The 25,169-nt window shown below is 43.4% G+C and overlaps 3 protein-coding genes, 1 long non-coding RNA gene and 10 other non-coding genes across 31 annotated transcripts in view; 2 read left to right on the plus strand and 12 right to left on the minus strand.

Annotated features, from left to right (window-relative positions):
* DARS2 (aspartyl-tRNA synthetase 2, mitochondrial) overlaps positions 1–8,538 on the plus strand; it is a 29,080-nt gene extending 20,542 nt beyond the window's left edge. For 4 of the 6 annotated variants that reach the window (XM_047840804.1, XM_047840807.1, XM_047840809.1 and 1 more), the window contains 5 exons: positions 929–1,081; positions 3,684–3,902; positions 4,373–4,483; positions 6,486–6,561; positions 8,017–8,538. In XM_047840804.1, coding sequence (XP_047696760.1) covers positions 929–1,081; positions 3,684–3,902; positions 4,373–4,483; positions 6,486–6,561; positions 8,017–8,231 — 774 coding nt within the window. In that variant the 3' untranslated portion in view covers positions 8,232–8,538. Of the gene's footprint in view, positions 1–928; positions 1,082–3,683; positions 3,903–4,372; positions 4,484–4,527; positions 4,565–6,485; positions 6,562–8,016 lie in introns of all 6 variants that reach the window. The other 2 variants (XM_047840808.1, XM_047840806.1) reach the window with 2 other exon arrangements.
* On the minus strand, positions 368–8,614 carry LOC125155469 (uncharacterized). The gene is made up of 4 exons (XR_007148239.1): positions 8,509–8,614; positions 1,774–1,926; positions 939–1,140; positions 368–838 (listed from the first exon to the last, which is right to left on the minus strand). It is a non-coding gene; the product is annotated as an uncharacterized LOC125155469 (long non-coding RNA).
* A 2,679-nt stretch (positions 8,615–11,293) lies between these two features.
* Positions 11,294–11,964, minus strand: LOC125155468 (40S ribosomal protein S27-like). Its single transcript, XM_047840819.1, has one exon. The coding sequence runs from the start codon at positions 11,809–11,811 to the stop codon at positions 11,653–11,655; it is 159 nt and encodes a 52-aa protein (XP_047696775.1). The 5' UTR covers positions 11,812–11,964; the 3' UTR covers positions 11,294–11,652.
* Positions 11,965–17,729: 5,765 nt separating this feature from the next.
* On the minus strand, positions 17,730–17,806 carry LOC125155879 (small nucleolar RNA SNORD81). Its single transcript, XR_007148395.1, has one exon. It is a non-coding gene; the product is annotated as a small nucleolar RNA SNORD81 (small nucleolar RNA).
* A 158-nt stretch (positions 17,807–17,964) lies between these two features.
* On the minus strand, positions 17,965–18,043 carry LOC125155882 (small nucleolar RNA SNORD47). The gene has a single exon (XR_007148398.1). It is a non-coding gene; the product is annotated as a small nucleolar RNA SNORD47 (small nucleolar RNA).
* A 723-nt stretch (positions 18,044–18,766) lies between these two features.
* Positions 18,767–18,847, minus strand: LOC125155886 (small nucleolar RNA snR60/Z15/Z230/Z193/J17). Its single transcript, XR_007148402.1, has one exon. It is a non-coding gene; the product is annotated as a small nucleolar RNA snR60/Z15/Z230/Z193/J17 (small nucleolar RNA).
* A 161-nt stretch (positions 18,848–19,008) lies between these two features.
* On the minus strand, positions 19,009–19,093 carry LOC125155880 (small nucleolar RNA SNORD79). The gene has a single exon (XR_007148396.1). It is a non-coding gene; the product is annotated as a small nucleolar RNA SNORD79 (small nucleolar RNA).
* Positions 19,094–19,417: 324 nt separating this feature from the next.
* LOC125155896 (small nucleolar RNA SNORD78) lies at positions 19,418–19,482 on the minus strand. Its single transcript, XR_007148412.1, has one exon. It is a non-coding gene; the product is annotated as a small nucleolar RNA SNORD78 (small nucleolar RNA).
* Positions 19,483–19,728: 246 nt separating this feature from the next.
* On the minus strand, positions 19,729–19,789 carry LOC125155885 (small nucleolar RNA SNORD44). The gene has a single exon (XR_007148401.1). It is a non-coding gene; the product is annotated as a small nucleolar RNA SNORD44 (small nucleolar RNA).
* A 312-nt stretch (positions 19,790–20,101) lies between these two features.
* Positions 20,102–20,168, minus strand: LOC125155895 (small nucleolar RNA SNORD77). Its single transcript, XR_007148411.1, has one exon. It is a non-coding gene; the product is annotated as a small nucleolar RNA SNORD77 (small nucleolar RNA).
* A 218-nt stretch (positions 20,169–20,386) lies between these two features.
* LOC125155878 (small nucleolar RNA SNORD24) lies at positions 20,387–20,469 on the minus strand. The gene has a single exon (XR_007148394.1). It is a non-coding gene; the product is annotated as a small nucleolar RNA SNORD24 (small nucleolar RNA).
* Positions 20,470–20,628: 159 nt separating this feature from the next.
* LOC125155897 (small nucleolar RNA SNORD75) lies at positions 20,629–20,690 on the minus strand. Its single transcript, XR_007148413.1, has one exon. It is a non-coding gene; the product is annotated as a small nucleolar RNA SNORD75 (small nucleolar RNA).
* Positions 20,691–21,326: 636 nt separating this feature from the next.
* Positions 21,327–21,406, minus strand: LOC125155884 (small nucleolar RNA SNORD74). The gene has a single exon (XR_007148400.1). It is a non-coding gene; the product is annotated as a small nucleolar RNA SNORD74 (small nucleolar RNA).
* Positions 21,407–21,936: 530 nt separating this feature from the next.
* The window catches only part of ZBTB37 (zinc finger and BTB domain containing 37), a 36,402-nt gene continuing 33,169 nt past the window's right edge, over positions 21,937–25,169 (plus strand). For 8 of the 13 annotated variants that reach the window (XR_007148235.1, XR_007148232.1, XR_007148233.1 and 5 more), the window contains exons 1-2: positions 22,635–22,772; positions 23,840–24,796. Coding sequence is in view for 5 of the 13 variants with exons in the window: in XM_047840812.1 (XP_047696768.1) it covers positions 23,874–24,796 (923 nt within the window). In the remaining 8 variants the exon portion in view is untranslated. Of the gene's footprint in view, positions 22,040–22,633; positions 22,773–23,836; positions 24,797–24,968; positions 25,150–25,169 lie in introns of those variants that run through there. The other 5 variants (XR_007148237.1, XR_007148238.1, XM_047840814.1 and 2 more) reach the window with 5 other exon arrangements.

Consider the following 25,169-nt stretch of genomic DNA (forward strand, 5'->3'; position numbering starts at 1 on the left):
ATTTATTTATTTTGAGAGAGAGAGAGAGAGAGAGAGAGAGAAAGAAAGAAAGAATGGGAAAGAGTGTGCATGGGCAGAGAGAGAGAGAGAGAGAGAGAAAGAGAGTGTGCATGGGCAGAGAGAGAGGGAGAGAGAAAGAAAAAGAAAGAAAGAAGGAAAGAAAGAAAGAAAGAAAGAAAGAAAGAAAAGAAAGAAGGGGAAAGAGTGTGCATGGGCAGAGAGAGAGAGGGAGAAAGAAAGAAAGAAAGGGCAGAGAGAGAGAAAGAAAGAAAGAAAGAAAGAGAAAGAAAGAAAGAAAAAGAGAAAGAGAGTGTGCATGGGTAGAGAGGGAGAGAGAGAATCCCAAGCAGGCTTCACACCATCAGCACAGAGCCCGATGCAGGGCTTGAACTCACAAGTGTGATCTCGGAGGTCATGAGTTCAAGCCTCACATTGGGTATAGAGGATACTTAAAAAGATTTTTTTTAAAGCTGTTTGGGAGCACGGGGTCCTCGGAAGGGCTTTGTGAATGGGTAGGATCAGTTTAGTGGGAGCAGCAGAGTCGTTGCCCATTACCCTGGGAAACCAAAGCTTCCTAAGAGTCCTGAGCCTCTCTAGGCTTCTGCTAAAATCAGTTCCTTCTTGTGCTGAGGCCGCTCCATTTTTCTCCAGGCCAGAGCTTCCTGTGTCTTGCTGTTTTGATCCTTCCTATTCTGTTCCCTTGCAGCCTGCCACAAATCTGCAGTATTTCCCCACCTTATATCCCCTTTCATTTTTTCATTATGTTGAGATTCCTTTTGTAATTCATTTAGTATCATTTCAAAAGGGTTGAGGGAGGGAATGAAGACCATCTTCAGTTCTGTGGGGAACAAGAAATCTTTATATACTACAAGAAAAGTAAATCAACCCCACTTTAAAAAAAAAATGTAAGTCTTTTTCTTTATCACAGGAAGTCTTACCTGTATTCCCAAAAGCCAATAGAAACTGGAATTCTCCAGTTGCTAAGTCCATAATGGAGGAGCAAAGATCAGAACTAATCAGACTGATGGAGATCCAAGAGGACGGTGTGGTCCTGCTCACGGCCGGAGAGCACAGGAAAGCAGTAAGGAGCACTACCTCTAAATGTCTGTGCTGTTGATGCTGAACCATGCCTCTTTTCTCCTGCATGTATAATACATAGTTAAAAGTGTTCATTTCAATAAGTGGAGCTGCTCTGCATGAGTTTTTATATTAATAAATGTTTTTGGCACTTACCATACTGTATCAAAACTAGAGTGTGTTTCACCAGCTACCAGCCTCCATTGGCATTGTTCACACAGGTTAGATTAGGAAGGCCACTTAGGTAAAGGGCCATCAATCTTCACTGTGGAAAATATTTTCATTTTCGAGATGTTGCAGATTAGGAAGATTTGGGAATCCCAAACTTTTGAATCTGTGGAGGGACAGATGAGATGCTGGAAGGCTACTGGGCTGGCAGACATCTCTGGCCCTGCTTGGTCAGGGCAGGACCCTCTTCCTCAGGAGCAGCAGCCGGGGGTATTGAGTGCCACCACACTCTGGCTAAATCTCTGTGCTTAAGGAGATCTGTGTAAGACTGGATTTGGCCATAGAGACCATGTAAAAACATACACAAGTATGGAATAGAAGTCAAGCATGAATGTTGAAAATATACTGGAAAGGTCAAGTGTGATATAAATTCATTCTTGCACTAAAGTATGATTCCTTTATAGCATTGGTGTCTGATTAGTACTTTATCAAGTTCATTCTTCTAATTTGTATTTGCACCATACATACCCTTGTTTCCTTCCAAAGGAGAAGTTTCAGAGTTCAGTTTCAGTGCTAAATGTACCCCACTGTCAGGGTGCCTAGCTCGCTCCATCTGAAGAACATCTGACTCTTGATCTCAGGGTCATGAGTTCGAGCCCCACGTTGAGGGTAGAGATTACTCTGAATGAATGAGTAAATAAAAAATAAATAAGATCTAAAAAAAATTTTTTTTAATAAATAAATGTAACCCACTCTCCTTCCCCTCCCTTGCAATAGTGGAGTGAAGAAAGGTATTTAATTACAAATCTGTTTTGATGCCGCCATCATTTTTCAATGAATTAATTAATCAACATTATTTTTGTTTGGGGCTTTTTTGGTTTTTGTTTCTTATTTTAGACCAAGTGTGAGTTGGGGCAGAGGGAAAAGGGGGAGGGAGGGAGAGAGAGAGAGAGAGAAAGAGAGAGGAAGAAAGAGAAAGAGAAAGAGGAAGAATCTTAAGCAGGCTCCACACTCAGTGCAGAGCCCAATGCGGGACTCGATCCCACAACCCTATGTGACCAGAGTTCAAGAGTCGGACACTCGACTGACTGAACCCCCCAGGCGCCCCCTCAACATTATTTTGAATACTAGACATGAACATCACTGTTAAACTTGCTAGGGAATGTCCACTTTATTACAGATTGTGGGATTTTGTATTATACAGAAATCCTGCTGCAGACTCATTTGGCCATTCTACTCTCTCCTAGTATGGAGTGAAACTACTGGCATTCTTCTCTCAGGAAGGTATCATTCTAATTCCTACCGGGATTTCTTGAAAGAACTAGAAACCAGACTTAGGTGGAATAGCATTAGCATTCTGAATATGTCACAGTGCAAGTACCCTGTGTGGATATTTAAACGTAAGATGAAGAGGCTATAAAGTGTCGCCTGTGCATGTCTCCAGGCACGGTTTGTCCTGACAGGCCTTTTTCAGGGAAGTTCTGCTTATCAGAGTTAGCACTCAGGAAGCACTTCCCATTTTCTCAGCACTGTTCTCAGTACTTTGTGCATATTAACTCATTTAATCCTCATGCCAGCCCTACTGAGAGAAGGACTGATATGGCTACCATTCCAAGATAGGAGACCTGAGGCACAGAAGTTAAAAATCTGCTCACACACAACTAGGAAGTGGAGGACCCAGAGCTCTAACCCACAAAGTCCGGTTCCAAAAGTCACACTCTTAAACTAACCTCTAATCTGTACTGCCCCTCTAATAATAGCCAACATGTATTGGCCATCAGCTGTGTGCCAGGCGCTCATCAGAGCCTCACACGACCCTTCAGCAGCGGTAAGGAAGACAACACAATAGCTGCCAGTCGTATTGCACCTTCCATGCCTTGTCTCAGTCTTCACGACGGCTTTCGGAGTAGGTACATTTATCTCCATTTTACTATAGAAAAAGCTGTAGGGAAGTTAGTCAGTAGGCAAACTGAGACACACCCAAGTCAGTCAAGCTTGGGTACCTGTACTCTCAATCACTTTGTTATCAAATCCTACTCAGTCGGCTGAGTCTGACATTCTCAACCACATTGCGGTCAGATCATCCTCAGAGCTGTGTCTCCTGAGAGGCTCAGAGTGTGTCATCTATTTTTTTGTTTGTTTGTTTTTAATGTTTATTTATTTTTGAGGGCGGGGGAGGGACAGAGAGAGAAGGAGACACAGAATCCTTAGCAGGCTCCAGGCTCCGAGCTGTCAGCACAGGGCCTGATGTGGGGCTCCAACTCATAGACCATGAGATCATGACTTGAGCCGAAGTTGGACCCAGGTGCCCCAGAGTGTCATCTGTTAATTTCCTGATCCCTTCCCAGAGGATAGCCTGACTACAGAGTCCAGGTTGTGTCATCTGCTGTCTACTCTGTCACCGCAGTTAACTCAGTGGTTGTGTTTTCTGTTCCCAGTGCTCTGTTTTGGGAAAACTACGACTGGAATGTGCTGACCTTCTAGAAGCAAGAGGATTGGTGCTCCGTGACCCAGCTCTGTTCTCTTTCCTTTGGGTTGTGGATTTCCCACTCTTCCTCCCCAAGGAGGAAAATCCTGGCGAGCTGGAGTCAGCCCACCACCCATTTACTGCTCCCCACCCCAGCGACATCCACCTCTTACACACTGAACCCAAACAGGTACCGTATCGGTACTTCCAGTTTAAAAGGAAATGTGGAAACAAGGGCAAAGAAGTTCAGATTTCACAGTCTGACCCAGTTCTGGAAACCTCGGAAAAAATTGTCGGGTTCGAGCCCACAGTTAATACATTGTCTCTAAATTGCTGTAGCATCTTCAACGTGTAGAACAGAAAATTAGAAATTTTCTCTAACAGGGGCGCCTGGGTGGCGCAGTCGGTTAAGCGTCCGACTTCAGCCAGGTCACGATCTCGCGGTCCGTGAGTTCGAGCCCCGCGTCGGGCTCTGGGCTGATGGCTCAGAGCCTGGAGCCTGTTTCCGATTCTGTGACTCCCTCTCTCGCTGCCCCTCCCCCGTTCATGCTCTGTCTCTCTCTGTCCCAAAAATAAATAAACGTTGAAAAAAAAAAAATTTAAAAAAAAAAAAAAAAAAAAGAAATTTTCTCTAACATAAAGACTCTGTGAATCTTCTAGGTCCGTAGCCAACACTATGACTTGGTTTTAAATGGCAATGAGATAGGAGGTGGTTCTATCCGAATACATGATGCAGAGCTCCAGCGTTACATTCTGGCAACACTGCTAAAGGTGACATCATCTCTTAACCTGCTTTTTTTTTTTGTTTTAACTAGAGTATTTGCTGTTTTAGCTGGTGTTGGTGGTATAGTGGTGAGTATAGCTGCCTTCAAGGATGTTTGTTGTTTTTTTTAATTTTATGAATGAAGGATTCAGTAGTTACAGAATAGTGTTGGCTTGTCTCTCTACTTTTACTGAAGACTTCGAAAAGTAAATGATAATAAAAGCTGTTTATTAGTGCTTACTATATGTGCGAGGCAGTAGGTACTTTATCTGCATTGATACGTTTAATCCTCACAATTACTTTTTGAGATATACCCTTATTCTGCCCATTTTAAAGATGAGTGACTGGGGGCGCCTGGGTGGCGCAGTCGGTTGAGCGTCCGACTTCAGCCAGGTCGCGATCTCACGGTCCGTGAGTTCGAGCCCCGCGTCAGGCTCTGGGCTGATGGCTCAGAGCCTGGAGCCTGTTTCCAATTCTGTGTCTCCCTCTCTCTCTGCCCCTCCCCCGTTCATGCTCAGTCTCTCTCTGTCCCAAAAATAAATAAACGTTGAAAAAAAAAATTTAAAAAAAAAAAAAAAAGATGAGTGACTGGGTGGCTCTATTGGTTAAGTGTCTGACTCTTGATCTTGGCTCAGGTCATGATCTCACGGTTTCATGAGTTCAAGCCCCATAGCACAGAGCCCACTTGGGATTCTGGGATTCTCTCCCTCCTTCTCTCTCTACCCCTCCTCCACATGCACACATATGCGCATGTGCTCCCTCTCTCTCACAATAAAAAAAATAAACATTAAAAAAATGTTTTTAGGGAGTATCTGGGTGGCTCAGTTAGTCAAGCAACAGACTCTTGATTTCAGCTCAGGTCATGATCTCACAGTTTGTGAGTTCAAGCCTTATATCAGGCTCCACAGCATCAGTGCAAAGCCTGCTTTGGATTCTCTCACCCTCCCTTTCTCTGTCCCTCCTCTGCTCACTTGCTCTCTCTCTCTCTCTCTCTATCTCTCTCTCACTCCCCCCAAAATAAATAAATAAACTTTGAAAAAAAAATGTTTTTAGGATAGCCTGGGTGGCTCACTCAGTTGAGTATCTGACTTTGGCTCAGGTCATGATCTCACAGTTCATGGGTTCAAGCCCTGTGTTGGGCTCTGTGCTGACAGCTCAGAGCCTGGAGCCTGCTTCGGATTCTGTGTCTCCCTCTCTCTCTGGGAGAGCTCCCCATTAGCTTTAAGGTCATGGTGAGGTCCCTTAACTTTTCTCCTCCCAACTCAAGGCATCCAGCCATCAGTTTCCCAGCTGATTTTCTTCCTTTCATTGTTAAGCTTCTTAAATGAGTCCATGGAGAATTCACTGCTTCTGCTTCTTCCCTCCCACCAGTGGTTCTCAGCCCTGCTGCACATGAGAACAGAATCAACGGCAAAGTGTCAAGAATAAAAAACCAGCCCACTAGTCCACACCAGACCAATTAAATAAAAAGCTCTAAGTGTGAGGCTTTGGCATCTGTTCCTTAAAAGGTCCCCACCTGTTTCTGATGTGTAGCCTGGTGAGAGAACCATTGTCAGATACACTTTCAACATATCTATACACATTGACCCACATGAGTTAACTTGCAGAGCCACCAAACCCAGTGGCCTGTTCTTGGCCACCAAGCTGTCCTACCTCCCAGGTGTGTTTGACACCATTCCCCTCTTACTAATGTTCTCCTCCCTTGGCCCTGTGATAGGACAGTTTCTTGCTCTCACCCTACCTTTCTGGGCTCAAATCTCCATGTCCTGAATTGGTGTTTTTCTGTTTACGTTATCAGTATAATCTGTGACTACGGGCCTGGCACAGAGTGCCAGGCATGTCTCTACATGTTTTAATATCTGTGACTTGTCATAGTCTCTTGCTAAACTGTCAACCTCTTAAGGTATTTTTTTAACTTAGCTTTATTTTCCCTGTAGCACCTAAGCTTACTGTGCGGCATTCAATGGACCCTCAGTGTGTATTCACATTGAATTATGTTTTGAATTTCAGGAAGATGTGAAATTGCTCTCCCACCTACTCCAGGCTTTAGATTTTGGGGCGCCCCCTCATGGAGGAATTGCCTTAGGTAAACAATCTATCCTTTTACAAGCTAAATTTCATTCCATAACCCTATGTCTCAAATTTGGGCTTAGTTTACAGGCAGGGGCGGAGGAGGAGAGGGGGTAAAAAGGATAGGGTGCAAGCCCAAGAATATTATAAGAATTTAAATCTGTATTTTCATTTCATTCATATATACTTAAAGTGTATTTTACCAGTTAAAGATAAAACTTGACTGATAATTTGCATTAGAAAGATTTTTTTTAATCGAATAGAACTTCAGTCTTAAGTCAATATTTCTCAAATGCCTGGGGTCTCACAGGCACATTTATAGGAATCTGGAAAGCACTGCTCATTCTATTCAGCTTGTGTGAAAGTAGGAATATGCCAGTGCTCTCTGCCATGGTTACTTTGTTTTATCAAGCAAGAAAGAGTGTGAGAAATTCTCAGAAGCTCACCTAGATTGTAGGCCCTCGACAGCAAGGACTTCCATCTGTGTTCTTGCAGTGCCCTGCACAGCATCTAATTTTTGTCAACCTTTAGAAAACCGTTGCTAAGGACTAATTGCTGTGACTTAATTTGAGCATGTCAATATTCATCCTGAGCACTATTCTAGAATGAGAAAAGAACCTCTCAAACAAAAGTTCCCTAAAAAGGCAGGGAACTATGCTTGGCCACAACTTGTTAAAGATTCTTATTTAGGGACACTTGGGTGGCTCAGTCGGTTGAATGTCCAACTTCAGCTCAGGTCATGATCTCACGGTTCATGAGTTCAAACCCCACATCAGGCTCTCTGCCTTCAGTCTGTCAGTGCAGAGCCCACATCAGATCCTCTGCTCCCCCCAACTTCCCTCCCCTGCTTGTGCTCTCTCCAAAATTAAATTAAATTAAATTAAAGTAAATAAATTTTTTTTAATTCCTATTTAAAAGTTCTCTATAACAGGGACACCTGGGTGGCTCAGTCAGTTAAGCCTCTGACTTCGGCTCAGGTCATAAGCTCATGGTTCATGAGTTCAAGCCCCGCATTGGGCTCTGTGCTGACAGCTCAGAGCCCGGAGCCTACTTTGGATTCTGAGTCTCCCTCTCCTTCTCTGCCCCTCCCCTTCTCATGCTCTATCTCTCAAAAATAAATAAACATTAAAAAAATTCTAAAAAATAGTTCTCTACAACCTTTGTAGAAAAACTTAGTCATTGGGGCGCCTGGGTGGCTCAGTCGGTTAAGCGGCCGACTTTGGCCCAGGTCATGATCTCGCGGTCCATGAGTTTGAGCCCCGCGTCGGGCTATATGCTGACAGCTCAGAGCCTGGAGCCTGTTTCCGATTCTGTGTCTCCCTCTCTCTGACCCTCCCCCGTTCATGCTTTGTCTCTCTCTGTCTCAAAAATAAATAAACGTTAAAAAAATTTTTTTTTTTTTAAAAGAAAAACTTAGTCACTTAACCTTAGGTTACATTCTCATCTGCTAACTTTGATATTTTACTTCCAGGTTTGGACAGACTGATATGCCTTGTCACTGGAGCACCAAGCATCAGAGATGTCATAGCCTTCCCCAAATCCTTCCGGGGGCATGACCTCATGAGCAATGCCCCAGATTCTCTCCCTCCTGAGGAACTGAAGCCCTATCATATCCAGGTCTCCTGGCCAGCAGACTCAGAAGCAGAAAAGAGCTCATTGAATCAGCCATATCATCCAGAAAGCTGAGCTTTTCAGCTTTGTCCTCTTTGCTTCCCCAAGGCTGAAATCAGATGTGGAGTTCTGCCACAGGTCTGATAAGTGGGTCTCTAGGTGGAAGGAACCCAGACAACATTCTTTACCACAGTAAAGAAACAGAAGGTTTCCAATTTTTACTTGATAACATGCATTATTAGGATTTTTTTGTTTGGGACTTCTTTTGTAGTTTCTGACTTGGTGAGGTGTAAAGATGGCCCTTTCTTGGAGAATTGAACAGCTTAGTGTTTCTTAATCATGTTTTTCATACCTGGATAGTTAGTTGTCCACCGAAGACAAAGATAATCAGACCATGTGAAACGTGGGGAAATGCTTGCCCCTTTAGTCCCTTGATGGAGGGGTCAGTTCAACCAGCCTTATCAAGAGAATCCTGTAAATTAAGCTAGATAGTGACATGTTGACTCTCAGCATAATATAGTGAGAAGCAGCATGATACAATGCAAAAAAAAAAAAAAAAAAATCACTGAAATGGAAATCACAGAATCTTAATGTTTCACCTTGAACAAGTTACAGAAACATCACTTAGCCTCCTTTCCTGCTTGTATGAAATGGGAACACTACTTGCCCTGGCTCCCTCACAAGGCTCTTCTTGCCAGAACCAGAGGAGATGATGTACATGGAGGTATTGTGAGTGAAAATGCTTTGAAAAACTATGAAGCATTACACAAATGTAAGAAAATGGGACTATTTATCTGTGAACAGATACAGATACATCTATGTATTTTATAGTCTAAGATTAAATAAAACTGATTATCTGTAGCATAAAAAAACAGTAATTTTATTAATCAGTATTCTATTTATGTTTCTATTTTTAAATATAATTGGGGTACCCAGCTGGCTCAGTCAGAAGAGCATGCAACTCTTGATCTCATGGTTATAGGTTTGAGCCTCATGTTGGATGTAGAGATTACTTAAAAAAAAAAAATCTTTAAAAATAGTAATTATTTTTAATCCCTGAATAACACTTCTCCTTAATCATAAGTAATTGAAAATATTGACCTTAGGCCAACTTCAAATATATAGAAAAGTAAACACAGAGGCTATTGTAATTTTCTTATACATTCTGTGACATAAATAAAAGCTTTTAATTATTTAATAAGTATGAAATGAGAACAAGGCCTTGATTAATGAAAATGTTCTTTTCTACTTTATCTTCACTTTTGCCTTGACATTCTTTTGATTTATAAGTACCAAGTATTGGGGCACCTGGGTGACTCAGTCGGTTAAGCATCTGACTTCAGCTCAGATCATGATCTCATGGTTTGTAAGCCCCACATCGAGCTCTGTGCTGACAGCTCAGAGCCTGGAGCCTGCTACAGATTCTGTGTCTCCCTCTCTCTCTGCCCCTCCCTCACTTGGATTCTGTCTCTCTCTCTCTCTCAGAAATAAGTACAACATTAAAAAAAAAAAAAAAAAGTTAAGTACCAAGTATCAGTCTTCTATCCCTGCCTATTTTTCTTAGTGCTCTAAAAAACAGTGCAATCCGATGGTTGTTTGGAAAATAAAATCATCTTCACTTCCAGGCCTAATCTGTGATGCCCAGTAGATCAAGAGTGTGAATGTTCTTCACAGCTGCAGAAAGTGATTCACTGTTAGGTGGAGCTTTTCTCTAAAGTTTGTCCTTGAACCCTATCTCCCCATCTGCGAGTGTGCTCTGGAGAGAGAAAATTCTTATTGGCAGGGCTGTCTTGGTGAGAAAGGGTGTCCAAGTCTGCCTACCCTTTCTCAGTGGAGAGAAGTTCCAGAAATTCCTTTTAAGAGGTGGGAAAGTGCAGTTCACATCCATTTATCCCCCATGAGATAAATGTAACAAACTCACTATTGACTGTGTAAAGCCTAATTCTGACCAAAATGTTGTCTTTCTATCCTGGAAATGAGAGTTACAGAAGACACCTGAAATCCAGAGAGTATTTTCTCGGCTGCAAATACCAAGGGCCCCCTGTCCTCAGAAGTCAAACAATCCTGTATTGTTATCTGAGACCTAGTCATTTTGGACATCACTCAGCTTTTCTTCAGTCTTGCCTTTCAAGAAGAAAACATAATGCTTATTCTGAAATCCAGGGAAATGTCACTCTTTTAGATCTTTATCATTGAGGTGGGGTAAAATTTTAAATTAAGTCTTTTCTCAAAAAACTAAGGAACTACTTAATGATAAGATTGAAAACAACACAAGTAGGATTTTAAAATGCACAATCTGATTGTAAACTGGATGCTGTATTTCAAATCCTACCTCCCCACCTTCGTAGGGAATTTAGATTTATCCCGTGGTGCCAATTTTAAAAACAAGATGCGCAAGTGCCAGCTACAACATCAATGGTTATTATTGGCTTCAAGAGAGCCTTGTCTTATGAACAATTTCTCCTCATCAGGGACAGGTTTGGCAGATGATGAGTCTGATGGTATTACTTTATGCTCTTGGGCTTTGGTTGAATAAAATAGTGTGTCGATACAGCTGCTCTGTCTTGTCCAGTATTCCCTTCCCCGAAGAACCAGAAGTCTGTAACGGCTGATCACATTTCTTGCTACTATTTTTTTAAGTATAAACCATTCCTCAAAATACTGCCTTAAGGATACTTTTTTCTTATTTTGAGGAAAGCAAGTTACTTTGTAACACAAGAAATAACCAGGTACACAGTAAAAATACCTGATGGCACAGCTGTATAACAACTGCATACATAATTGTTGTCATGTGATAGTGCATGTCTGAGTCACTCCTAAGACAGTGAACTTAGTTAGAAAGAGCCTGCATGAGGGGCACCTGGGTGGCTCAGTCGGTTAAGCCTCCAACTTCGGCTCAGGTCATTATCTCACGGTTCGTGAGTTCAAGCCCCACATCAGGCTCTGTGTTGACAGCTGGGAACCTAGAGCCTGCTTCGGATTCTGTGTCTCCCCCCCCCCCACCCCCTTTTCTTTTCCCCCTCCCCCGCCTGTGCTCTGTCTCTCTCTCTCTCTCAAAAATAAACAAACATCAAAAAAAAAAATTAAAAAAAAGAAAGAGCCTGTGTGAGTTGGACAAACCTGAGTTTAATTCCCACTTTACCATTCTCTAGTTATGCAGCCTTACCCAGCCATTTAACCTCTCTAGGCCCCTGCTTCTTAACCTAGAACAGCAGTCCTCAATTTTTTTGGTCTCAGGACCACTTACAATCTTCAAAAGTTATTAAGAACCTCAGAATGCTCTATAGAGCTCTTTCACTATGGTAGCAATTAAGATTTGTTAAATATTTTTTTGCCCATAATCAAAACTTTATTGAAAAACAGACACCAAAATAGGTCACTGTTGTATACCTTACAAAATTAAACATAATTCCAGTATTTTGGTAGATTAACTGGAATTACTGAACTAATAAGGCTTTCTGTGACTTAACACAAATTCAAGAGGTTGTGTGGATCATTAGTGTTGCTTTCTTCTAAATGAACACCCCTCTGTGAGTCTGGCCTTTCCTCCTGTGGGCTGGCACGACACTGCTGAATGGCCTCCACAGAGAGCCACAGTCTGAGCATGGCTGAGAACCGTGATAATCTTGGAGCAACCTGGACATTTTACATCCATAATATAGGAATTTGGTCTTTGAACTAGCCATTTCGTTTCACGTTTTTTCTTTTCCTCTTCCGAGGACGAGTGCAGTAAATCTGTAGCCACAGGCCTGTTGATCCTTTCACAAAACTCAGCAAATTACACACTTCACATACATGCAGTTTATCATCTATCTTACTATAACATTCTAAAGAATAATCTTTTAAATATACAAAAAAAAAAAAATCCCATTCAGATCCCAACAGGACACCTTTCTCTTTTGGGGGAGTAGATGGGTCTTGAAGAGCAGATTGTAAAATTTCTATGGAAAAACAAAGATCCAGGAGTAGCCAAACACTGCTGCCTGTACCTGAGGAAGGACAAGGTGAGGGCATCTTCTCACTAGATGTCAGGAAGGATGGTAAAGCTAGAGTGATGAACAGGTATTGGTAGAAACAGTGAAAGTTCAGAGACTTTTGTATATATGGAAACAATTACTAAGATAGCAAATACTTGGGGACACACACACATTTAAGTCACATGACCTGTCACAGTCATTTATTTTTAATTTTTTTTTTAACATTTTTATTTATTTTTGAGACAGAGACAGAGCATGAATGGGGGAGGGGCAGAGAGAGAAGGAGACACAGAATTGGAAGCAGGCTCCAGGCTCTGAGCCATCAGCCCAGAGCCCGACGCGGGGCTCGAACTCACGGACCGTGAGATCGTGACCTGAGCTGAAGTCGGACGCTCAACCAACTGAGCCACCCAGGGGCCCCCCTGTCACAGTCATTTAAAGATGGAATCGAGAATCCATGGTTTATAATTCCAGTTTGCCTGAGATTATAAGAAAGTCAAGGGCAGAAGCCTCATTGCAAGACCTGTCCTTAATTGTTTTGTATGTAGTAGGGCTGAGTTTGACCATACCAGAGTCTTGGATTTAATGCCTGGAAGAAAGGCAGCAAGTCCAAAGTAAAGCAAGATATGAAAAACTTCCATTACATTTAGAATACATTTCTTTAGGGACCTTTTTCCGTTATCAGAAACATTATTTTTGCCATCAGGTGCCTGTCTTTTCCACCATGCCAACTGATATCTACACTCTAAAAATGAATAGGGCCACATTGTGTTACCATAAAAATTACACGAGCCTGGAAATAGTAAAATAAATTTTTAACAACTTATTCCGTTTTAGTTACACAGAGGCACAGATCCTTTCCTCAAGTGTTGTGTATGAAGGTACCTAGTTGAGTCCTTGATGTATATCCCTGACTATAGTGAGTGCCACAAAAAGGTGGTTTTATTATATGTAACATTCCTTTTCCCAGACATTCCAAAGTCATCTTGTAAACATATACTACTAGTCCAGGGTGCCTGGCTGGCTCGGTCGGTTAAGCACCAACCTCACCTCAGGTCATGATCTGTTTGTGGGTTCAAGCCCCATGTCGGGCTCTGTGCTGACAGCTCAGAGCCTGGAGCCTGCTTCGGATTCTGTGTCTCCCTCTCTCTGCCCCTCCCCAGCTCGTGCTCTTTCTCCTGTCTCTCAAAAATAAATGTTAGGGGCGCCTGGGTGGCTCAGTTGGTTAAGCATCTGACTGGCTCGGCTCACCATCTCACGGTTCATGAGTTAGAGCCCCACATCTGGCTCTGTGCTGACAGCTTAGAGCCTAGAGCCTGCTTCAGATTCTGTGTCTCCCTCTCTTTCTGCTCCTCCCCCACTCGTGCTCTCTCAAAAATAAGTAAACATTAAAAAAGAAATAACTTTTTTAAAATAAACATTAAAAAAATTAAAAACAAAAACACATACTAGTCCTCAGTTTCATGGTCAGATCAAGAAAGTGAATCTGGTGGGGTGGCTGACTGGTACATGAGAAGAGCATGCGACTCTTAATCTCAGGGTCATGAGTTCAACCCCATGTTGGCTGTAGAGATTACTAAAAATAAACTTTTAAAAAAGCGAATCGGGAGAAAATTTGTCTCAAAGGTCAGCTCTGTCTTCAAAATATATCCAGCATCTGATCCTTTAAAAAGGATCCAGCAAAAGCTTCCTACCCTTGCGTCCTTACCCTTCAGCAGTCTCAGGAAGGGTCCCATCACTCCTCTGCTCAAAACCCTCCAGTTGTTTCCCATCTTAGAGAAAAGCCAGAGTCCTTACAGTGGCCTCCAAAGCCCGCCATGACTTGCCACCTGCTATCTACTGACCATCTCCTCCTGAGCTCCCTCTGTACCACCCACACTGGTGTCCTTGCTTTGCCTGGTGTTCCCCAGTCATGAGCCCACGTCCAGGACTTTGCCCCAGCTGTCACCTAGCAGTTCTTCTCCAGATAAGTTCACTGTTTAGTTCCTAATACCTTAAGCCTTTGCTTAAATACTTCCTTTTTTGGTGAGTATTTCCCAAACAACCATATTTGAATGAGCTCCTGCTGCCCACCAGCATGCTTTGCCCTCCTTTCCCTGCTTTATTTTTCCTCTGTAGTACTATATTATTAACCACATTCCCTGATATACTGTATTTTGTGTATTTTGTTTGCCCCAGTAGAATATAAGCTCCACGAGGGCAGGGATTTTTTGTCTGTATTGTTCTTTGTAATACCTATTCCCAGCACTACTTGGCATATAATAGATGTTCAAAAAACCTCTCTTGAGTAAATTAAATGATCGACTAATACAGGCAGGGGAGGGCATGCTGGCAGCTTATGGTAGCTTAACTCTTAGCAAGCATTGACCTTTTAATTTTTTTACATGTTAATTCATTTTAATTTTTTTAATTAAAAATTTAATGAAGTATAATTGACAGTGTTACACAACATAGTTATTCAACTTCTTTGTATGTTGTAGTGGGCTCCCCACAGGCGTGGCTACCATCTATCACCATACAGCGCTATTACAACACCATAGACTAGATTCCTTATGCTGTCCCTTCCATCCCTGACTTATTCATTCCGTAACTGGAAGTCTGCATCCCCCACTCCCTCTCCACTCTGACAACTAATAGTTTGTTCTCTGTATTTATGGGTCTGTTTCTGCTAGCATTAACCTTTCAGACAATGGCTTGGGATGATTAGGTCACTAGAACACAAGTCTAGTCTCAGCTTTATCACCTGTGCAGCACGGTACACTAACGCTTTCCATAGCTTTACACCAGGAATAAGAGAGAAGAAGGAAGCATAGTTTATCACTTCCAAGCTCAGGAGCATGAGGATCCCTTTAAAATACATAAAGGGGCGCCTGGGTGGTTCAGTCGGTTAGGCGGCTGACTTCGGCTCAGGTCATGATCTCACGGTCCGTGAGTTCGAGCCCCGCGTCGGGCTGTGCTGACAGCTCAGAGCCTGGAGCCTGTTTCAGATTCTGTGTCTCCCTCTCTCTGACCCTCCCCCGTTCATGCTCTGTCTCTGTCTCAAAAATAAACGTTAAAAAAAATTTTAAAAAAAATTACCGTACAGCTTTTTGAAAGATGAAAAAAGTGTATCTACCTAAAAGCTGCGACATTTGAAGTTTAAATAAGCACTAGTTTGGAATCCTGGAACCCAACTTTCTAGCTTGAGAGCATAACTGCATGGGGATCCATTCTTCATGTGCTTGGCAGGATATGCAGTTAGCAAAACATCATGTACTAAACTAGAACTGCTTTCGGGTAGGGTGAAGTCAACTAATGGGTTATTTCCATTACACTCAATAACTTACATGGGCTCTTAGTAATGGGTGTAACTTTCAGGGAGCCAAATCAAATATAAGCATAAATGTAGGTATGTTATTCAAACTCGAGTTACCAGTAACAGTACAGTACTCTACACAACCCATCCCTCACCTTCCTCAGTGTAGAAGCACTTGACGGGTTATAGGATTATGGGTTCCAAGCATTGGAGGGCACCTTGTAATTTGAGTAGTACTAACTCCCACTCAGTGCCAGAGGCTAAGGTCACATTTGGGTTTTTGCTGTTACAATTTTGTTTAGAGGGGCAGAGGGAGAATCTTAATCAGGATCCACTCAGTACAGAGCCACACAAAGCTGGATACCACGACCTGAGCAAAAATCAAGTCAGACAGAAGCTCAACTGAGACACCCAGGTAGGTGCCCATCTTTTTAAATCAGCCCAGCCCCACTTTTGGAGATCACGGTGTTTGTGTTCCATTAACCTCCACGTCTTTCCCCATCTTTCAAGCTAACTCTCCCCTGACCCTAAGTATATTATGTATTGGGACTTTTCAGACCAGAAGGCAACAAGACTTTTAATATTCCTGCCTGTAGTGGTTTTGGCCCTCCCTTCCAGTTGTCCAAGATAATTATCCTCAGTGTACTCGTTGTCAGTTAAGATATGCCACTATATGTTCTTAGCACTACCACTTACTGTACAGCCTCTGATAACGTGATCCTTGAAGGCCGCTTATCTGCAAAATGGAAACTCCTCACTTACTGCCATCGTAAGGATTAAGTAAAACATCTTTAACGTATAGTAACATTCAAAACTTGCTATTTTTCTCTTCCCTCACTCAGGCTTATTAAATGAGATTGGGCTTCTAATACACTAGAGATGTCTTTTTAGATTGCGTTAGTCATTTCAGAAGAATTCAACCAGCCAGGAACTCATCTACTTGTAGTCACCCAAGTCCTAGGCTATGATAGAAGAGGCCAATTTCACTGTGAGGATCTTTTGGCACCCACTAAATTTCTAAAAGACTGACCTAATCCATCTACTAACACTGACTGCCTGAATGACAAGCTTGGAAATACTGCAACAAACAAGATTTAAATCCCTTTCACGGAGTTTACATTCTCCTAGAGGAAACTAAGAATATGTAATGCCAAGAAAGGTCACCACTGGTGATAATGAAAAGGGGGAGAGCTGGAGCCAAGTGATGGTTCCTGCTTCAGAGGGTCTCTCAGAGCCTGTTGGGAGACACTGGGGTGGCCACTGGTACCAAAAGCAATAATGAACCATGGATTATCTAACCTTTCCTGTAGAAGGAATTTAAAAGATTGAAGTGATGTCAATGTGACTATAGGAAAGTGCTTAACAGAATTTCCTCATTCTGAGGAACCAAAATTCACCTCCAACAGACCCAAACATTTATTTGGAGTGACCATCTTGTCCAGCTTGATTTGCAACATCCTCCGTGTTTTAGAGAAGAGAATGTCCAAGTTGGGGAAGGGCCAAGGGAGGTAACCTTAGATATGGGGCACTGAGCTGCCCAGGCACCCCTGCAATATCTTAAAATCCTAAATCCTGTCTAAAGTCCTAAATTGCAAAACAATGTCCCCACACACTTCAAGTAGTAAATTAATGTGATTTCATCAGATTTTTAGTATCTGGGCTCTTATGTTGCCAGAGGCCAAGCAGTTTCACTAATTTACAGAATACAATAGGCAATCCGTGGTCAATGTGAGATTCTACTTGCAAAGTCAGCACTCCTATTTCTTAACAGCTGTGACCATAGTATTTGTCCCATTTTTAAGCTTTCTTTTAATATGTGGTGGGGGGCGATAACCAGGTTACTTCCCTTATACCATCTATCAACACTTGCAGAGACCCACCACCATCGTGCTTAATAGCAAGCATTTTGGCACAGGATTTCACATTCAGCCCCTTAGAAAATTTCTGCACAATACACAGTTCATCCTTCAGATCATGCCACCATTCTGCATTCTACACCTGAAAAGGGCTGTAGTTTATTTTTCTGCACCTTCAAGCCCAAGCAAGGTATCCTATAAAATACATCTCAATGTCAACTGTTTTAAGCTAATGTCACAGGGTCTTAATTACAAAGACATAATTTTCCTTCCTTCATCCCATTAAATTGAAATCAGCACTCTTGATTAGATGGTTTATAAAAATTTATTGATATTGAAAAGCTTGATCTTCTATCCCGTGGGCATCCATCCAGGTGCTGGAAGGACAAAGCAGCAACTTTTAGACACATTTTTATGTTTTAATTCTAATTGTATTCTGAATACACAGAATATCAGATCTTTTATAATCATCAAGTGATCAGTGAGAGAGTTCAAGTTGGAGTGAGATCATCATGTATTCTGGATTAAGACAACAGTACTGAGGTTTTTAAAGTCTCACCTTTCAACTAGCAAGCTGCTCTCATAACTGGATAGCTGCCCTCACAAATGCCCTAAAAGCAATGATGGCAGGTTAATTATGGTGAAAAAAACAAAAACCACCCCGCATGATGTTTGCTAGTAACCTCAGAAACAAAAATGGAACGGTTTTATGAGTGATATCATTCGGTTTCATTTGGCAGAATCATTACATCACTGGTTACATGCTAACTTATCACATATACCACAGACCAACTTACCTCTTAATGTTCAGGTTGACAGTCTGCCTGTTTGTAGATGTTGGGGGGGGGGGGAAAAAGCCATTTAAAATTTGTACTGGTTTTCCCCATTTTTAACTTTCTGAAAAGTAACATTTAGGGCAGCAAACCTATTCTACACACAATGGCGGATGTATCACATTGTCCAAGCCCATACAACGTGTAACACGAATGAACCTTAATGTAAGCTGTGGACTTGGGCGATAATGGTCTCATTGTATGTTCATAATTGTAGCCAAAGTCTCACTCTAGTGCTGAATGTTGAGGAAGGTGTGAAGACCAGATGTATGGGATCCTACGTTCAATTTTGTTGTCAATATTGAAACTGCTTTAAAACATGAAGCTTATTAAAAAAAAAAACTACAATTTCCTGGCAAAAACTTTACCTGTGCTCCTCAAAATGTGAAATCGTAAAATTGAAACATTTGGGGTGCCTGGTGGGCTCAGTTAATTAAATGTCCGACTCAGGTCATGAAGTCAGGGAGATGGAGCCCTGCACTGGACTCTGCACAGAGTGGATTCTGTCTCCCTCTCTGCTCCTCCCCCACCCCTCAAAATAAACTAAAAAAAACATTTGTATATAAGCCACTAGTTACCCCAACCCTGAACGTTTCCTGTGGTAGAATAAATGGCTCGTTTTCAAGGGTATGGATAGGGTTGCTGCAGCCAGATACGTCAGATAGGAGCGAAAGACAATGTTGCTCATCACTGTCAAGTCTGCTGAACTATGTTCTCATCACTGTATCGGCTTTAAACCACTTCATATAGACACCCAACTTGAAACGACTATACCTTGGCTTAAAGCTCCTCATTCCGGGCCTCGTGAGCCACTAACTCTTCACACCTGCAGAAAATTTAGTCAAATTTAGTTAACAGGTAGTAACAAGTGGATTTCTCAACTTTTCCAAATACTGTTTCAGCGTTTAAGAAATCTTCACTCTTTTTCAGAGAGATTCCCATCTGTTTTTAATTTCAAAAATCATCACTAACAGTATCTTGCTTGTTAACCAAAAAAGGTTTAGAGAATACATACCTTTATATAAAAAGTTCTTCAAAATCAGCACCTGACCAAAAAAAAAAAAAAAAAATTTAAATGCACTTCACAATGGCTGAATCTTCCTTGAAACACCAGAACACACTTAACACATTATAGCACATTTCGGCCACACACGAACTTGAGTTCAGCAACCAAAGAACTGTTTTGTCTTACCCCAAGCAAGCCATCCAGGATAGTAGCCAGTAACCTAGAAAAAAAACAACACACTTCGTTAAAATGTTAATTATCACCGAATTCTTCTCAGAGTTATTTGTCACAGGGTTCTTCAGTGTTAAATTTGTCTACATGCTCACTTCAGGTCAGACATTTGGTCAACATCATTTCAAAAACCCCATTCACAGCATGCTCAACATGCACCCACTAAGTAGCCACAGTAAACTAGTTAACTTGGTAGTTAAGCATTCTATTTCATCAGCACTCGGTTAAGTTTTGAGCTTACTAAAATGCTTAATACTTACCAAAATAAATCGTTGCTCCAAAAATGACTGAGACTCAAGTCCACCTAAGAAATAAAGACGGTTTCACAAGAGGCAAAAGATGAATTTTCTCCCCACAACGTCAAAAATGCCTGAAATCAGGTAGAGCTAATTAAGACCTTCATGTTCAGTCAGTATTTGCTTATCATCATCCAGGCTGCTTTTTACAAATCATGAGTGTCCTAACCAATGGTAACAGGACAAGGGTCTGGCATGTATTTACTGCATTCAGCAACGCATTCAAGCACTTGGTGGTAGGAGTGCTTCCTGTGCATAAGGCAACTCTAAACAGCCATTAGCTGTACTGTGATGTTTGCCCTGTTACCAACATTTAGCTCTATTACAATTCTGCTCACCTCCTCAATTTCCAGCCAACTCCCTTTAGCGCCTACAAAAAAGGAAGGAAGGAAACCAGGTTAATGACATTTTGCTTATGCTATTAACAGCAAACCAATTTTCCTATCAACTTCGATACATCAGATAGATAGCTATCTCTTCATGATCCAATCTGCTGAACTATGCAACCATCATAGTATCTGTTTCAGGTTGTAAGCATTTCATACAGAATACCAGAGTGTAGGCATTCAGATGTAAAAAAAGAATTGAAAAGGACTGGGTAAACACGGACTATCTAAAAGGTTCCTCACCTGTTTGCCCATGGGTAGCATGTGCAACTTGAACTTTAGGACCTAGGAAGAAACAGCTTCATGTAAAAGTAGTGTCAATCTCCAAGTTCTCTAAATCACCTTTTGTGTGCCTCAGTTAAGTGTAATGGTGGTAGTAACTCTCGTCATTCTCACAGTCAAGAGTAGCAAATATAATGTCATCATTGTAGCACATTTAGTGGACTTTCAACCTAACTTCCCTTGGTGAGGGAATTTCAGTAACTTACCTTTGCAGCGTTTTCACCCCTTTGGCACAGAACTAGAAAACAAAGAGCATCCGATTAAACATACTGCGCAGCCAAAGTAACTATCAAGGTTTTAGGTATGGTTAAGCCTCAGAATAGGATTTTTCAGAAATCCCTTCTGTCCACTACTCTTAAACCATCACAGGCTTAACAAAAGACCCCACCTCCAAGGAGATCTGATTCCTTTCCACTGTATTAACCCGTTTCTTACCTGCCCATCAGAAGCCATCAAAAGCCACTTTGCATTCGTGCCCAGCACCATTTCTAGGGAAAAGATTAGGATTCTTAAAAATAATCATTTTGTCCTGGGGCCCCCGGGTGGCTCAGTCCTTGAGCATCCAACTCTTGATTTCTGCTCAGGTCGTATCTCACCGTTTACGCTTAGAGCGCTGCGTTGGGCTCTGCGCCGACAGTGCTAAATCTGGTTGGCATTTTCTCTCCCTCTCTGCCCCCCCCGCCCCCCACGCTTGCTCGCTCTTCCCAAACAAACTTTAAAATTAACCATTTGTTCTACAGTCTAAGCATATTTCTTTTCCTATCACCTATACCACAGATCGTTTACACCACCCATAATTTCACGACTACAAAGAGCGCACTTAATAGTTTACAAAAGGAGCAGTGCAAAAAGTTAAAGCTGGAAACCACTGAAGTAAATAATGGTGCACTGCGGAAGGCAGCCATTCAGAGAAGCACGTGGACTACCCCAACTGCCGGCTTTCCTGAGCAAAAGGCCGAAGGAGGCCCTGGCCGAGATTAACAAAGGCCCACTCGGGTGACTCGGCACGCGCCGCCATCAGAGCCGTTGGCGTTCATCAACAGTCTCAGATGTCCCTACCAACGCAGGCTTCATCACAGGCAGGGAACGCGAGCCCACGGATTTTTCCGCAATTCTGCCCGAGCGGTAGGATTTAGGCCGCGCCCGCACCCAAAACTTCTATCATCTTCATCTTGGGAACCCTCCAAAGGCCCGCGACCGGCCTACAAATACCAGTTAGTTTAAGATGACTTTAACTACCAAGAGCTGAAGGCCTCGATCCAACAAGCCATTATGCAAAATGATCATATACATACCAACCACCAATTCCTAGCCTCGAAAGACCGAGATGGAGGCCAGGCGCCAGTATATAAGGACGCTTTTTCATGACGTCATCACGCACCCTCGCCGGCTTCAGCTCCTCCCCGTCTCCTCCCGTCATCTCTTCCTCCTCCTGCAGCCACACCTCCTTCCTCTAAGCCCGCCCCTTGGCCCCGCCCCACCCGCCATTGTGGGCGGTGACACGACAGCCCGCGTGACTCAAGGCTCCCGCCCTGCGACCGACTGAGAAGGAAGAGAGGGGAGGGGGCGCGAGGGACGGAAAGCGCTGGGGGAGGGGAAGGGGGGCGGTGTAAGGGTGAGTGATTTCCTTCCGGCACGTCGCCCGCTCCGGGGGAGGGGGTGGGGGGTTTCACTTCCGGGACGGTGTTCCGGCCCATTCCGGCCCATTTCCACCCCCGGAGGTAGGTGCTGCTCCTTGACTGGGCTCGGGCCCCGCACACCGGTCCCGCTGCCCTGCACCGGGACCGCCTTGTCCGGGCTCCGCCGCAGCCTGCTCCTGGGGCGCTCAGCCACTCCCCTTCACCCCACCCTCAAGGCACCGGAGACCTTCCACCCCCTTGGCCCCGGGCCGGGCTGAGCTGCCGGACCCGCCCCCTCGCTGGGCCCCTCCCTCAGGACCCCGGGATGGGCGGCCCCCTCCCCCACCGCAGCCCGGACACACCCAGATACACACACCCACCTCTGGGCTGCTCCCCGCCCGCCTACGCTCACCGCCTGGACGGGGTCCCGGGGCGCCGCCCCCTTCCCGGTGCTCTGCCCTCACCTGGTTGCTCGCTCCCCGGCCCCAAGCCTTGCTCCCCTCTCCTCCCCCCGCTCCTCGGTGACATTTCGCCCTTCTGTCAGTTTCCCACTACCCACGCTTCCTATCGCAGACTAAAGCCACTCAAATACTGGAGTGGCCAACCCCATGGCGTTCCCGATTCTCCCTCTTACAGCTCTCACCCTTCCAGTGCCGACGGTAGAGAGAGACCTTACTCCAGGGGCTTCCTCCTCACTGGGGAATTGCCGGAAAGAGCAAACAAAAAAGGCGCTGGTGTAGGCTCCAAAATAAACACATCTGAATTCATGATGGCATCGACAGAGGCTCTTATTGGATTAAAAGTTTCAAAACAAACAAAAACGCTTTGGAAAAAGGTCAGGTTGGCTAAAGTTGGTTCTTAAAAGCAGTGTATACACTTCCCTATTTACTGATTGTGTTGTAAGTGCGGGGCAATACTGTGAGCTTGTCAGGATCAGTTCTGAAATTTTAGATTTTAGCTAACTATGTAATGTCTTATAAAGTTACAGATAAATGGAAACATGTTGGGCTCAAGTCAGCGTCTTCCTGTTGAGATTTACACAAACTAGTGTCAACCATTGAAGGCTATTGGATGCAGTTATAGGCATAATGTTTTCAGCTGTTTAAAGAAAAACTTTTGATGTAAAAATATTGGCCATATTGATAAATGCTCTATTTTCTACCAGCTTTGGGGAATTACATTTCAGAATCAGCATCATCACCACCCTGAAATTCCCAGCTTTGAATTTAGATAGAAGCAGTGTACCTACCCTTTCTTAATTCTGAGGTTGAACATCTTCAGGTTCTCTGCATCTTCACTGAGTTCTGACACGGCTGTGGCATGTTTCCTAACCAAGACCTTGCTTCAGAGTCCTAAACCCAAGCCTTTTTGTGAGGGCTCTGACTCTCAAGCTTCGAAATAATGGCTTACATACATTCATGTGGGATATGAGTCACCTTCTAAATAATAAACATAACTTCTACAGCATGTAGTAAACTATTAGCAAGAGGGATCAATCCATTAGTGTGTAATTACATTTATTCAAAGAGCTGATTTCTTTCCTCCTTCAAAGAAAAGTTATCACAGGATTTTGTATTCAGTGTATGAATACTTCGTGATTAAAGAAGAAAAAAAAAGAACTGTCACAACTGATTTTCCCCCTTCTGTTAAACTTATGTTTTGATGCTGCATAGCTTATTAGTAAGGGGAGTATGATCTTAGGTAGACTTTGTAGAAGTCTAGCAGTCACATTTGGGTTGTTAAGGGTATCTTGTTTCCATATCCAAACATAAGGGAAGTTGTCTCTTTTTACTTGGAGATTTTGAAATTTTACCAAAAAATATTTTTCAGTAGATTTGAATTGGAGAGCATGGCAGGAGTGAAATTCAAATTATTAATGAACTTGGTTTCCTCTTTCAGCAGGGTTGAATGCCTGCCTACACCCTCAGGCACGACCATGGAGAAAGGTGGGAACATACAACTGGAGATCCCTGACTTCAGCAACTCTGTCCTGAGCCATCTAAACCAGCTGCGCATGCAGGGCCGTCTCTGTGATATTGTGGTCAACGTGCAGGGACAGGCTTTTCGGGCTCACAAAGTGGTCCTGGCTGCCAGTTCACCCTATTTCCGGGATCACATGTCCTTGAATGAGATGAGTACTGTCTCCATTTCAGTCATCAAGAACCCTACTGTTTTTGAGCAGCTCCTTTCTTTCTGTTATACTGGGCGGATATGCCTGCAACTGGCAGATATCATCAGCTACCTGACAGCTGCCAGTTTTCTGCAGATGCAGCATATTATAGACAAATGTACACAGATCCTGGAGGGGATTCACTTCAAAATTAATGTGGCAGAGGTTGAAGCAGAATTAAGTCAAACGAGGACAAAGCATCCAGAAAGGCCTCCGGAGTCTCACAGGGTGACACCGAATCTCAACCGTTCCCTTAGCCCACGACATAATACTGCAAAGGGAAACCGGCGAGGTCAGGTTAGTGCTGTGTTGGATATCAGGGAGCTCAGTCCTCCTGAGGAGTCCACCAGCCCTCAGATAATTGAACCGAGTTCTGATGTAGAGAGCCGGGAGCCCATTCTTCGAATCAACCGAGCAGGACAGTGGTACGTGGAGACGGGAGTAGCAGACCGGGGGGCCCGGAGTGATGATGAAGTTAGAGTTCTTGGGGCAGTACACATCAAAACGGAAAACCTGGAGGAGTGGCTTGGGACTGAGAATCAGCCTTCCGGAGAAGACGGGAGTAGCGCCGAGGAAGTCACAGCCATGGTGATTGACACCACCGGCCATGGTTCTGTGGGGCAGGAAAATTACACTCTGGGATCTTCAGGAGCCAAGGTGGCTCGGCCAACAAGCAGTGAAATTGACAGGTACGGTTTGTTTTCTTTGTTCGTCTAAACGGCTGTCGTGCAGACGTCACTAACGCAGGCCCTCTGTGTGGCACAGAGTGTGTCTTCCTTACTTGATGTTCTTAGCCAAAATAAGTTGATGTTGAGGAAACCGGAGGTGTGCCAAAAGACTTGCGTTCTTATTTCTTTAAAGCAGGAAGCTCCTAGTCCTGAAGTATTCACAGTGTTGTGAGAACTATGGTAAAGTTAGACACTTCCATGAATCAGAATAGCAGCCGCAGCCACGCTAGGATCAGTAATTGCCAGGGCCTCCTCGGATTTCCAGGCAGGGAGCTGATCATCAGCTGGGAGCCTGGCAGCAGTGCCCTTCCTTGGTATGTTATCACACAGGTAG

The sequence above is a fragment of the Prionailurus viverrinus genome, chromosome F1 (genome assembly GCF_022837055.1).
Source record: "Prionailurus viverrinus isolate Anna chromosome F1, UM_Priviv_1.0, whole genome shotgun sequence".
Taxonomy (NCBI): domain Eukaryota; kingdom Metazoa; phylum Chordata; class Mammalia; order Carnivora; family Felidae; genus Prionailurus; species Prionailurus viverrinus.

What these genes read in the sequence shown, in the direction of transcription:
- LOC125155468 (XM_047840819.1), bottom strand. Translation starts at nt 11,811, where the DNA reads ATGGATGTAAAATGTCCAGGTTGCTCCAAGATTATCACGGTTCTCAGC.